Here is a 13,984-nt window from a genome sequence, read left to right as displayed (position 1 = left end):
GTAAGGAGGAAGGCCACGTATGAGCGCTACAAGTGAGGTGGATGGACCTAGAATCTATCATACAGAGTGAAGTAAGTCAGAAAGAGAAAAACAAATACCGTATGCTAACACATATAAATGGAATCTAAGAAAAAAGAAAAAAAAGGTCATGAAGAACTGAGGGGTAAGACGGGAATAAAGTCACAGACCTACTAGAGCATAGACTTGAGGATATGGGGAGGGGGAAGGGTAAGCTGTGACAAAGTGAGAGAGTGGCATGGACATATATACACTACCAAAAGTAAAATACATAGCTAGTGGGAAGTAGCCGCATAGCACAGCAAGATCCTTACTTATGATAATTGCTGCATTTTTTCAGTGATTTCTTTCTTTGAGGGTTTGTATTAAAGATTCAATTTCAAGTACATTAAGGGTGATATATATGCTTTGTTAACTACTCAGATAACTGTGTACCTTCAATATTGTGGAAATTGGAACTCCTGTGCATTGCTGAGGGGAATGTAAAATGGTTGCAGCTGCTATGGAAAACAGTCTGGCAATTCCTCAAAAAGTTAAACACAGAACTACCATATGACCCAGCAATTCCACTCCTAGGTATATATCCAAAAGAATTAAAAGCAGGAACTAGAATAAATATTTGTATACCAACGTTCATGGCAACACTATTCACAATACCCAAAAAAATGGAAACAAACCAAGTGTCCATCAACAAAAGAATGGATAATAGATAAATTAAGATGGCATATACATACAATTCAGCCATAAAAATGAAATTCTGATATATGCTATAACATGGATGGACCTTGAAAGCATTATTCTTAGTGAAATGTCAGACAGAGAACAAATATTGTGTGATTATACAAAGTATCTAGAATAGGTAGATTCATAGAAACAGAAAGGAGAATAGAGATTACCAGGGGCTGGGGGGAGGAGGGGATGAGAAGATATTATTTAATGGGTACAGAGTTTATACTGGGGATGATGAAAATTTTCTGGGTATAGATAGTAGTGATAGTTACAGAACATTATGAATGTATTTAATGTCACTGAATTGTACACTTATAAATGGTTCAAATGATAAATATGTTATATACATATTAACCTGATTTTTTTTTTAATTGACCTGCCAAATAACAGATTTACATAAACAAGTAGATCATACACATCTCTTTTTTTTAAGATTTTTTTTTTACAGCTGTTTTAGATTCACAGCAAAACTGATGGGAAGCTACAGAGATTTTCTATATACCCCCTGCCCAAAGACATGCATAGCCTCCCCATTATCAATATCTCCCATCAGAGTGGTACATTTGTTACAAATGATGAACCTACAATGACATTTTGCATAGACTTTTAAAAATAATTTTTAACTCTCTATTGAGTCTCTGTTGAGTCACAGTCATTACATTTTTTTTCCTTTAATTCTTTGAACCTAGTATAAGAGTTGCTTTGAAGTATTTTTCTACTATATCCAAAATCTGGATCCACTCAAAGACAGTTTCTATTTGCTGTTGTTTTCCCTGTATGTGAGTCACACTTTCCTGTTTCTTTGCATGTCTAGTAAGCTTTGGTTAAAAACTAGACATTTTAGACAATGTAGTGTAGAAACTCTGGATTCTATTTAATTCTTCTGGATGCTGTTCTTTGGAAACTTGCCTGGACTTAACCTGCAGACTCCCTCCTCTTGTAGTGTGCAGTCACTGGTATGTCTGTTCAGTTTTCTTTTCTTTTTTTTATTCTTATTTTTATTTATTCCTAGGGGTCACACCTGTGAGATCAGACACATTTCTATCAGGTCAGTCTCTCTAACTCTTCGCAAGGTCAGGAGAATCATTCCATACCTTTCCGTTTTTTTCCTTGATTAATCCTGGAACACTTCTACTTACTTCACTTCACTGCTCCCTTTTTCCCCACAAATTTTCCACTAGGCTTCCAGTAGACAAAAAACAAGAAACAAGCAAACTAAAAACTCAGCAGAGAAAAAAAAAAAATCCTATCAATCAATAATACCTTCAAATTTGCCTTTCTAATTGAAATGTGAAGAGCCACCAAGAGAAATGAGAAGCTGACCATAGGCAGGTAAAGGATTCAGGAGGTAAAAGGTGGACCTTAAAAAAGACAATAATTAAAATTGCCCATCCCAAAATAATTAAAAATAGCCATGGACAAAGGAAAAGGAAAAGAATCTATGGATTAGAAGAAGGCAAAGGAACACCTCACTGGAAGTATGTATTATATGCAATAGGAAAACAAAGAAAGTCATACTGTTCATTTTAGTATAATTCATTATTACGTGATGCAGTAATGAAAATATGAAAGTTAAAGCAGCTCTGCCTCTACTACTCACCTAACCTTACGAATATATCAAAAAGAATAACTATTTAAATCAAAAAGTTGTCGTATATAGTAAATAAAAACATACATGTAAGAAAGCACTTTGTAACCTGTGAAGTCTTTTAAAATAATGCCAAATTTATTTAGATACAGAGAACAAACAGGTTGTTGCCAGAGGGGAGGTGGGTGAGAGGATAAGTGAAAAAGGTGAGGGAAATACAAGATGTACACACTTCCAGTTACAAAATAAATGTTACCTGTATGAAATGTACAGTGTGAGGAATACAGTCAATAATTATGTAATATCTTTGTATAGTGACAATGGTAACTAGACTTATCATGGTGATCATTTTCTAATGTATAGAAGTATCAAATCATTATGTTGTACACCAAGAACTAACATAGTGCTAAAGGTCAATTATACTTCAAGAAACAAACTTAAAGAAAAAGCTCAGATTTGTAGTTACCAGAGGCGAGGAGTGGTGAGAGCAGGAGAATTGGATGAAGGTGGTCAAAAGGTACAAACTTCTAGTTGTAAGATAAATATCAGGGATATAATGTACAACATAATATAATTAATACTGCTGTACATTATAAATGAAAGTTGTTAATCAAGTAAATCTTGGGACTTCCCTGGTAGTCTAGTGGTTAGGATCCGGCACTTTCACTGCCGTGGCCCAGGTTCAATCCCCAGTCCGGGAACTGAGATCCCACAAGCCACGCAGAGTGGCCTAAATAAATAAATAAAGTAAATCCTAAGAGTTCTCATCACAAGGAAATTTTTTTTTCTTTTTCTTTTATTTTTTATCTACATAAGATGATAGATGTTCAATAAACAATCATTTCATGGTGCATGTAAGTTAAATCATTATATTGTACGTCTTATACAGTGCTGTATGTCAATTATATCTCAATAAAACTGGAAGAAAAAAATAAAATACATTACATATTTTACAAAATAAATGAAAAAGACAAATTTTAGACTAGACTATTAAGGAATATATTCTCTCACTACATAAGCACTATCAGAGTTATGAATTATTAATTTGGGGCAAATGTAAACATACTTAAAAAATTAATGTGCTTTGATATTCTTTGAAGAAAACTTCTATCTATTAGAGGGTAATAATAATGTTCTTATTTTTCTTGGGGAAAATAAATCAAACATTTAGAAAGCTCTAAAGTAGTTTCTTAAAATTGGTCACTCCTCTTTGGAGACTTAATTAAGAAAAAATTCCCTCTTGAGATATATCATCTTTGCTCAACTTTGAACATATGATTAGTTTCCCACATATCTTAGGAACGAACTAGTTCAAAGAATAAACATATTTTCTGTATTAACAAGAAAGAACAAATTAACTTAGTTAATGCACAAAGAATTAAATTTGCAGACTATCAAAATTTTTACCCTAAAAATTACCATCAATAATCTAGTTTATTTTAAATTTACCAAAACAGTTGGTTTTCTAAGTGTTGATACCAATTCAACAATCTTAATTATTGTAAACTAATTGCTTGGGAATTACCATTTTTCACTTCTACCTACAAAACCTGCAGACTGATTTACCCTCCTGCTCAGGCTGACCAGCCCACAATGACGTACGTGAGACCCAGATCAAAAAGCTACAGTTGGTTTTCTAAGTGTTGATACCAATTCAACAATCTTAATTATTGTAAACTAATTGCTTGGGAATTACCATTTTTCACTTCTACCTACAAAACCTGCAGACTGATTTACCCTCCTGCTCAGGCTGACCAGCCCACAATGACGTACATGAGACCCAGATCAAAAAGCAAATGCCTATGAGAGGCAGGCAGTTAATCATAGTTGAATTAAGCAGGAATGACTGGGAACAATGATGACCTGGACAGATCACACCCAATCTAAAGGCACAACCAATACTCCGCTCAGCCAACTATTTTGCTCAGGCAGTTGGCCCCCAAGCTGCTAGATCTTCCCATTCTCACAGAAAACAGAAATCTGGATTTTGATATAAAACATCTTCATTTTTAACTATTAGCAACTGGTAATTTAAAACTGGTAAAAATATAGTTTTAAACAAAACATCTGTGGGGCTGCCAGTTTGTGGCTCCTGTATTCTTCTTAAACACCTGCAACCTTCCCTGCTTCGCTTTCTCATTATTTTATCCCCATCACCTTCTTCTCCAGAATAACCAAGCCTAAAGAATACAGAAAAGGTTAAGACATGGAATAAAGAAGCTAGACGTTGTTAAAGGGTACAAAGTTGGAACTAGAAGGGGAACAAATGCTGGAGATCTAATGCACAGCATTGTGATATAGTCAACAATACTGTCTAATATACTTCAAGGTTGCTAAGAGACTTCATCTTAAGTCTTCTCAGCACAAAAAAAGAAATGATAATTAGGTGACAACAGCTAACCACTACCAGTGATAACCATACTGCAATACATAAATGTATCAAATCAACAGGATGTATACCTTAAACTTATACAAAATTATACAACAAATATCTCTTAATTTTTAAAAAAAGGAGCTAAAGAATACCAAAGCTCAGGAATCCTGTTACTAAGCTTGAAGTAAACATACTTCAGCTTAAAAAGTATGAAAATCAGAGCTACTCCTGCAGCCTTAGTGGCTGCACTTCAACTAGTGACTACATCCACTCGGCAAACAAAATCATAAGGCTTCTTCAGCAAGCGTGGAGCGTAGAGCAAAGCCAAGCATTTGCAAGAGCTTGGAAACCAAGTGGACTGGAGCTGGAGACCCAACTCTGCTACTTGATTGTTACCTCTACCTTCTTATCATTTAAAAGCTAATGATATCATCAATTCTAGAATGCTGTTATGAGAAATAAATAAAATATTACACATAAAGCACCTAGGCTTGGTGAATAACCTGCAGATGACCAGTGCTTAATAAACGGGTGCTAAATATATTGATGTGGCTTATTATAATCCTTACAACTTTGTACTTTCGTAAGAAGAAATCACTGGAGAGAGAAAAATTTCTGTCTCAGGGCCTGTGTCAGTTTGTGTACATGTTCTCCCTGCTGTCTTTCTCCCTCAGACAAATTAAAAAATACTCTGTATTTAGACATTATTCCATTATTCTTATGATCAATGAATTTCAAGTGGTTTCTAACTCTTGTCCTCAGGCAGGAATATAAACAGAAGATATAAAAAAAAAATTAAGATGTCTGGCATTTTACTGGAATAAGGCCCTAACTCTTCCCAGTCAAGCCTTTTACCATTGTATCACCATTCAGTTTGCATTTTTCTTAATATATAAAACAGAGTACAAATTGTGATAAAAGCCACCTACAGAAGTCAAGTTGTAACCTCCATTCAAATATAAAAATACTTCAGTAGCTGTTTTGTTGGGTTCTAGTGCTTTAGGCTCAAACTCCCTAACACAGTTTATTTGGCCCTTCCCAGTGCAACCACCATTAATCGTGGTATAATCGTCTCTCCTTCCTTTCTGCCAAGCTCTCCAAATACACTGTACTCTATACAATGTACTCCTGTACATGCTGTTCCTTCTAACAGGGACACACTTTTTATAAAATCTGTATCTTGCAATAACAAGTTAGTTTGGGATCTTTTAAAGAATATTTCATTAATGTTTAAGATATGTTGTATTTCTAACGAGCAAGATTCTGCTGAGAAGTTAAATTGAGTTTGCACTCCCTGAACAAAACCAATCTCCAGAACTCCTTAGGCTGTGACAATTATAGTAATGTGTTTAGAGAAATGAATAGTGTTTTAAATAAATGGCCAAATAATTGTGACTTACTGATCACTCAAATCTAAGAATGCATTTTAATTTTAAAAACTATTATAAGCATAAATGTAAACAAGTTCACTCAGGGAACTAATGAAAACCCTAACCGCCTAATAAAATAAAATATAAAGAGCTATAAATATTATACTGATAACACCTAAATATTCTCCATAATTCTAGAACTGCACTCTAACCAATTAAAACAAACAAAATGCACAGCATGCCAAGGGAAAGAGTCTGTAAAAGGTAGAAAATTTCACTAGAAAAAACAAAGTGCAGAAATGTCAGAATGAATTATAATGCTAAAGGGTTAACTAAATGAAACTGAAAACAAGCTAAAATCCAGCAAGTCATGTTTATTTTTTAAACAGTAGATCAGGTTAGAGGGTAGAGAGGGATGAAAAGGCAGAGCCAAGAGGATTTTTAGGGCAGTGAAAACACTCTGTATGCTATCAATACTATAATAGTAGATATATGTTATTACAAATTTGTCCAAACTCAAAATATGTATAACACCAAGGGTGAACCCTAATGTAAACCATGGACTTTAAGTGATAATAATGTGTCAATGGAGTCCATCAATTGTAACAAACGTACCACTCTGGTAGGGGATGTTGATAACTGGGAAGCTATGTATGTGTAGGGGCAGAGAGTATATGGGAAATCTCTGTACCTTCCTCTCAATTTTGCTGTCAATCTAAAAGTGCTCTAGGGCTTCCCTAGTGGCGCAGTGGTTCAGAATCCGCCTGCCGGGCTTCCCTGGTGGCGCAGTGGTTGAGAGTCCGCCTGCCGATGCGGGGGACACGGGTTTGTGCCCCGGTCCGGGAAGATCCCACACGCTGCGGAGCGGCTGGGCCCGTGAGTCCACAACTACTGAGCCTCCCCTCTAGACCCCGGGAGCCACAACTACTGAAGCCCGTGTGCCTAGAGCCCATGCTCCGCAACAAGAGAAGACACCACAATGAGAAGCCTGCACACCACAACTAGAGAAAGTAGGGCACAGCAACAAAGACCCAATGCAGCCAAAAATAAATAAATAAAATAAATAAATTTTTTAAAAAATAAATAAAATAAAAGTGCTCTAAAAAATAAAGTCTATTAATGGGGCAGAGAGGAGGAGATAAGAAAAATTATAAATCTTTGCTAGCCATAGAAGACTAATTTTTAAACTATTATAACTAGCAGTTCTGAGTAGACTAAAAACTACATGATAAAGTTAGCATAATTTAGCTCTGGATTTGTATTTGAAATACTTTTCTTTCCACCTCCTAGTGAGAGCCCTTCGAAGCATTTTTTTTTTCTTGGGGGGCTGTGTTGAGTCTTCGTTGCTGTGCGCAGGCTTTCTCTAGTTGCGCGAGCGGGGGCTACTATTCGTTGCAGTGCACGGGCTTCTCATTGCGGTGGCTTCTCTTGTTGCGGAGCACGGCCTCTAGGCGCATGGGCTTACAGTAGCTGTGGCTCGCGGGCACTAGAGCACAGGCTCAGTAGTTGTCGGGCACGGCTTAGTTGCTCCGCAGCATGTGGGATCTTCCTGGACCGGGGCTCGAACCAGTGTCCCCTGCATTGGCAGGCAGATTCTCAACCACTGCGTCACCAGGGAAGCCCCGAAGCATTCTTAAGTGCTATCTCCTAACAACTTTAGACAACTTATTTAAATAAATTGTATTCACACACCCCGTCTGTTCCAACACACAGTCTCTTTTAGACACAAATTATTCACCCTCGTCAAAGGTCTAGTGAGTATCTACTGCACATAGTACATTCAGAAAATATAAAAAGATCCTTACACTCAAGATCCTTCCTCTGAGGTCTTACAATTCAGCTCTGGGAAAAGGTCAAAATGGCCCTGGTAAGAGACTCCAAGTATGCAAATGCTAAAGACAATCAACCAGCCGGTTCTTCTGTTCCCCTTCTTCGAACACTTCTCTCTTGGCTGAATCCTTCTTATCTTTCAAGTCTCAATATAAAGGCTATCTCTTCACAAATCTTTCCTGACACCATCCTGCTATTTTCTGTGGCAGAATCCCACTTCTTTCATTGCTGTTCTTTTTTTTTCCAATCTGTAATTACATATTTAGTTGCTTGTTTACTGGTTTATCATCTGCATCCAATAACGAACTGAACACTCTATGTGGACAAAGACTCCACCGTATTACCAGGAATTAGCAAAGCACTCAGTACTCAATGATTAAATGCGTACATCTGGTGCTCAGGAGAAAGGTCTGAGCTAGAGAGACTGGAGTAGAGGTGATAACTTAGCCATGAAAACTGGTAAGATCACCTGTGAGAAGTGTGTGGGGTTAGAAGAGAACCTAGAACCTAGACCTTGAGGTAGTCCAACATTTAGAGTTTTAATAGAATAGGCAAAGAAGACTAGGATACAGAAGTCAGATAAATCAAAGCGAAACCAAAGAGACAGTGTTTCAAGGAGTGAGTATTTCAACTGCAGAATTCTGCCAAGAGGTCCAGTAAAAAGTGAACAGAAAAGGATCCATTAGATTTCACCTCATTAAGGTTAATGGTGACTTTAGTGAGAGCCATTTCAGAGCACCTAGAATCTGAGGACAAATTACAGAGTGATTCCCAGGTGAGGAAGTAGAGACACTATCTAATTAATTGTTAAAAGTGTGAAAGACAACACAGAGGTAGTAACCAAGAGAAATGATCCTGAACACCCAAGAGGTAAATATAATAGTATATCTGTATAGCATGAGATTCAAACAAGCAGGGAAAGCAATCCTCACAATCCTGAAAGTACACCAGCATAATTCAAACGGTCAAATAATGTTAATTGTTGGTGTTGCTAGTTTAATAAATTGTCTCCCCATTAGACTATAAGTGACCCAGTGAGCGCAGAGATAACGTATGTTTTATCCATGCCTAGGTTTCTAGGAACCTAGAACAGTGCCTGCCACACAGTAGGTGCTCAATAAATATTTCTAAGTGAATTCATAATTCTGAATACAATGTCAACTACTGGAATAGCCACCTTGATTGTCTCCTCTGATCCATTTTTTTTTCTTTTTTCTTACTGTGAGATGACTATGTCACGTAAGCATAAACGTGTTTTCACAAATATTACTGTCATTACGCCTTACTTCCCCTACCAGACACTCAAGCTTCTTGACAGCGGAACTTCTGTCTGCTCATCCCATGACCCGCTCAGTGTCTTGCAGGAAGAAGTAAGGCTAAATAATCCTGAACCTGGAGAAATGGCTTCTTACGAAAGAGCTGTGACAGGTATTTCACAGTGATTCCAAGGTCAACCAGTGGACCCTGCCGCCCCAAGCGCGGAGAGGCCAGAACCAGCGCTCCCCTGGCCTGGAACCTCAGCTGCCGCCTCCCCGGCAGAGGGCGCGGCAGCCACCGCGATACACATCCCCCTCCAAGTCGGCCGCCAGCCTCAGTCCCCGCCCCCGCCCGGCGGTCACCTGCAGCGGCTGCACTCGGGCCTCCGCTCAGCCGGCTCCACTGGCAGTTCCCACAGGCCGTCCGCACTAGCCCCGTCCGCCTCCGCGTCCAAGGCAGTCGCCGCCAGGGCTGAGCCGCCCTCCCGCCGCTCCTCCTCGTCCGGCTTCTGAGACCTAGAGGCCCCGGGTAGCCGCGCGACGGGGTCCCTGGGTGTTCGCGCCTCTTTCTGCAGCTCCATGGCAAGCGCTCAGGTCCGACCGTCACATTGAAGCCCCGCTGCCGCAAGGGGGCGCCACAAGCTGGAGAAACCAGCCTCCGCCGCCCGGCGCCACGCACGCACGCCACGTACGGGGGGCGGGTCTACGAAGCCCAGGCTGGAGACCCCGCCCCGCAGCGGACAAGGAATGAACCCATTGGTCTGTGCCCTGTGGGCCAGTTTACCTAGAAGCCGGAAGGGAAGTGTGGATTCTCCTGGGGAGCAGATGAGGTTAGGAAAGCTTCTCGGGGAGAAGTAAAGGAATCTCCTCTGAAAACACCTCAGGTGGCAAACTTGAATGTACTTTCCTTGTTTTCACCCCTTTAAAAGTGAAAATATAATGAAATTCTGCGTTTTCCCCCTTAGGATGGCAGTTTAAGAATTAGCTGCGTGACCGCGTGCAGTAACAAAGACCCAATGCAGCCAAAAATTAATGAATTAATTAATTAATGTAAAAAAATTTTTAATAAAAATTTTAAAAAAGAATTAGCTGGGTGAGTGCGCACAGCGGTCTCAGCATCTGATGTACTTGATCAGCTTGTGTACTTGTTTCAGGCCTACAAAGGAGAGGTTGTACCGATTGAAAGTTGAATTCACGGCTGGTCTGTTTCAGCGGCTTTCTTGCTCTAGAAGGGCAGGGACCTGTGTCCTGTGTCTTGTACTTGGTATTTCTACTCGTCACCAAGCATACTGTTTTACGCTAGACACTAAACATTTGTTGAAATGCGGTTTTTAAATTGTCCGAGGCCACTAAGATCAAAGTAAGAGAGCTGAGATTTCATGTATGAGGGGAAAAATAAGCCACAGAAAAATAACTACCTTGCCCAACTTTTTACAGCTCTGGAAAACAGCAATATAGCCCGCAGTTTTTTAAAAGCCAGAATGAACTTTACGTTAGAATGAAAGTGGCACTACTTCTTGCCCTATATCGGTGCTGATTGTTTTCATTTAATACTTTGTTACTTCTACCAACATTCATCGTTTTAAACAAAAATATTAAGTTTTTACCAGTCATATGAGCTAAGTTTTGCAATCATAATTATCTTGATTCTAGAGCTATGAAAGTTTAAATAAAAAACAAAGTAGATTTATCACTAACAGTAATAGAGAAGTATTGTATTTCTTAAAGTGTTTATCTCACTATTAAGTTTTTAGTCATCTTAAAATCAAGCCTGTAGGGCTTCCCTGGTGGCGCAGTGGTTGAGAGTACGCCTGCCGATGCGGGGGACACGGGTTCGTGCCCAGGTCCGGGAAGATCCCACATGCCACGGAGCGGCTAGGCCAGTGAGCCATGGCCGCTGAGCCTGCGCGTCCGGAACCTGTGCTCCGCAATGGGAGAGGCCACAACAGTGAGAGGCCCGCGTTCCGCAAAAACAAACAAACAAAAACAAAAAGTTCAAACCAGAGATTCCTTATAAAAGTTCAAGCAATACAGATTTAAAGGATCCTATATGGTTAGTCACTACTCTTGCTAGACTTATACAAATAATCAGGTCAAGTTTATTAAATCTAGACTTACTTTGCAAACAAATTAGTCTTAATTCGGCTATCTTTGTTAACAATTAGGGTGAGATTTTAGAGAGAATAGTTACGTTTCAATTAAATTATAATACATACTTGTAGATATTAGATTTTTTTGCTATTAACTTTCCTTGAGGTTTTGTAATTTACCTAAAAACTAGACTGAATTTTTTTGTTTTCTCCAATATCTGGCTACGACTCTCTAAACTAACTTTTCCAATTTCTTCCCATCCATTTGACTTGGAATCACTGAGACTTAAAACTTTTCCTGAAGCCCTGCAAACTGAAGCTAAATGACTTGATATAAACTTCAGAGAAATTGCCACAACAGCTTATATTTAAATAATCCTTGTGCCTGTTACTGTATGTCACTCAGAAAGTTTACCTGAACACCCAATGACATCATCAGAGACGTTTCAAACTGCAAAAGATGCTTGGACACTGATATCTAGAAATCCTCTTGACTGACTGCCCCCTGGGCTAAAAAACTGGTTTATAATCTGCTCCAATTCTTAACCTATGTTTTTCTTTTGTTTCCATAGAAGTTCCTCTTATTAAATACCCGATTCCTTGCACCATAGACCTGGCTTTGGGAGCCCAGATGCATTACTGAAATGAGATACAACTGTTTAAATGACCTGTTCTCAGAACTAAGAAACTGGTTCAATGAAATGGAGGACTCTGCTAACCTGTTCTCTCTCTCCACCATCACCAGCTCAGCTTTGACTATGTGAAACTTCCAGGGAAGTTTCAGAGGAGGGAACTGTTGGAGCCCAGGGTAGGTTGTGCAAAGTGTACCTCAAGGGCATATTGATTATTTTGAATTAAAATTACTTAAGAAACAGCCAACACAAGAGGGACACTCTGACCTTCCTGTCTCTCTGAAAGCAGGAAATCAGTGTTTCATGTGAAAGGTGCACCCCTGCATCTGGAGGTAGAAGGACACCCTTGTTGTCAAAGATAAGGAATTCCAGCCTAGAAGCCTAAACAAACATTGTTACTTCTTTAATTTACTACCTCAAGCCAAAACTCTGTTTAGATTCTTCACTAATAGGGCATTCAAAACCTACACTTCATTGTCCTGCCAATTCCTCACAAAGTCACCTAACAAGTATAAAAAATGCCTGCTTTGGCCACTTCCCATGTCTAATTTCTATGAGACCTCCATGCACGTGAATTAAAATTGTTTCTTTTTCTCTGTTAATCTGTCTGTGTCAATTATATTATTAGTCCAGCCACAAAAATTCAAGAGGGGTAGAGGGGGAAATATCCCCCTCCCCAACTGGTTCTTTTTGGCTGGGCCTGAGAATTAAATCGACATAAGACAGATCAAAAGGAGAAAAGAATACAAATTTTTTTAATGCAAGCTTTTTGTCACACGAGACCCTTCATAAGGAATAAGATCCAAAGATATTATGACACCAACTTGTTTTTATATTAGGTTGAACGAAGAGGCAGTCGTGGAAAAGTGACTCAACTATGTGGGCAAGCTAAAGGAAGATAGGAATTATTTTAACAAAGTCTGTTTGGATGATAGCATTCTCTTGATCTTAACTTCCTGTCCTTGATGATTAGAATGTACCTTCCTTCTGGTATAGGGAGGATACCTTTCACATAGGAATTTCACTTCCTGCTTTTAGGGAAAAAAAAGTAAAGTCAGAGTGGTTTTCTTCTATCTGCAGTTTTTCACATGGCTTTAACTCAAAGGAGTCAATATGCCAGAGAGGCATATATTTGGGGAAGCATGTTCTGAACTCATCCCCTTCCTCTATCTTCAAAGCCAGTAATGGCAGGTTTTGAGTCCCTTTCGTGATTTGACTCTCTCCTGCCTCTTCTTCCGTAGTCACATCTCTCTGACTCACTCTCTGCCTTCCTTTTCCACTTCCTTTTCCACCTAGATAATCCAGGATAATCTCCCTATTTTAAAGTCAACTGATTAACTGCTTGATTCTATCTCCAACCTTAATTCCCTTTTGCTGTGTAAAGTAACATAGTCTCAGGCATAACACCAAGGAGTGCAGAACTTGAGGGCCAAAATCTTACCTTCCATATCTGCACAACTAAATCTACGGATGCAATTCATACAAACTTCACATGGAAAAGAAAAAGGAAAAACATATACCCAAAGTATTACTGATACTTACACCAAGGTACTGGGATTAGAAGTCTCTGTGTGAGTGTGATTTTCCTCTATCTTACAAATGTTCTGCACAATGACCATGTAAACCACATTTTTAGAAAGAAGAATTCAGAACATTAACAACTAGATATCAGAATATTAAATGGTATGATTAATGGCAAGTAGTATAAAGTGGAAGATGGTTTCTATTAATTCCATTCCTTGTTTTCCTTAGGCTACCTTTCCTTAAGACTGTATTTTTGGGTCTTTTTTATGTGAATTAGTAGTGAGTCTAGTGATTCTTTTATTTAATGCAAGTTCCCTAAGTACATGTGTCATGATTATTTTGACATAAATTGTTCTTAAGTGACCCAGTTGATGATAGGGAGGTGATTGCGTTTCCCTCACCCCCAAGTCACTGGACCCTTTGGTTTTCCTCAAGGATCTACTCTAATTTTTGTATTTCCTGACTGTGCAGTTATGCTTTCATATTTTCTAAAAATTCTAGGTTTAATTAACTTGGAAATATATTATCCCTTATCTACACATACAACTTGGATCCTCTGCTCACAGGATTTTT

At 38.7% G+C, this 13,984-nt stretch overlaps 1 protein-coding gene across 1 annotated transcript in view; it reads right to left on the bottom strand.

The window, feature by feature from the left end:
* Window positions 1–9,830, bottom strand: part of DTWD2 (DTW motif tRNA-uridine aminocarboxypropyltransferase 2) — a 95,329-nt gene extending 85,499 nt beyond the window's left edge. The window contains exon 1 of the mRNA XM_024743380.1: window positions 9,529–9,830. Coding sequence (XP_024599148.1) covers window positions 9,529–9,746 — 218 coding nt within the window. The 5' untranslated portion in view covers window positions 9,747–9,830. The remainder of the gene's footprint in view (window positions 1–9,528) is intronic.
* Window positions 9,831–13,984: the final 4,154 nt, after the last annotated feature.

This window comes from Neophocaena asiaeorientalis, unplaced genomic scaffold, assembly GCF_003031525.2.
Source record: "Neophocaena asiaeorientalis asiaeorientalis breed wild unplaced genomic scaffold, Neophocaena_asiaeorientalis_V1.1 scaffold26, whole genome shotgun sequence".
NCBI classification, from domain to species: domain Eukaryota; kingdom Metazoa; phylum Chordata; class Mammalia; order Artiodactyla; family Phocoenidae; genus Neophocaena; species Neophocaena asiaeorientalis.
This window is presented reverse-complemented; position numbering and strand designations above follow the sequence as displayed.